The sequence below is a fragment of the Morus notabilis genome, unplaced genomic scaffold (genome assembly GCF_000414095.1).
Source record: "Morus notabilis unplaced genomic scaffold, ASM41409v2 C11205651, whole genome shotgun sequence".
NCBI lineage: Eukaryota > Viridiplantae > Streptophyta > Magnoliopsida > Rosales > Moraceae > Morus > Morus notabilis.
Window position 1 is genome coordinate 1 of NW_010382524.1, and position 486 is coordinate 486.

Consider the following 486-nt stretch of genomic DNA (forward strand, 5'->3'; position numbering starts at 1 on the left):
AGCCTTCAATTTTGCCTCTTCCTCCTCCTTCAACTTCGCTTCTTCCTCGGCCTTCTTTTTGGCATCTTCCTTTTCCTTCTCAAGAGCTTCAATCAAATTCGTCAAACACGTATCAGCATCTTCATCATCAGACTTAGGCATAATATTCTCCGCAACATCAGCAGGAGTCATCTTAGTTTCCCCCAACAAACACTCGATCTCCGCGAACAATTCATGCGATTCGACATCCAAGTAGTTCTTAGCAAGCACTTTGAAGGACTCGAAGCAACAATAAGACAACTCTATGCGCTTGTCCATCCTTCCTCTTCTAATGAGAGCAGGATCAAGTTTGTCCACATAATTAGTAGTGAACACAATAATTCTCTCACCGCCACAAGCCGACCAAATCCCGTCGATGAAATTCAACAAGCCCGAAAGAGTAACCTTGCTCTTGTTCGCATCTTCCATCTCTTCAGCCCTTTTACGAGCAGGGTCCTTCTCTTCTTC

General features: G+C 44.4%; 1 protein-coding gene across 1 annotated transcript; it reads right to left on the bottom strand.

Moving 5' to 3' along the window:
* Positions 1 to 3: 3 nt before the first annotated feature.
* Positions 4 to 483, bottom strand: LOC112094775 (AAA-ATPase At3g28580-like; the record flags this gene model as incomplete). Its single annotated transcript, XM_024176473.1, has 1 exon — positions 4 to 483. A coding segment is annotated over one exon (480 nt), but the record flags the coding sequence as incomplete, so codon positions are not given.
* Positions 484 to 486: the final 3 nt, after the last annotated feature.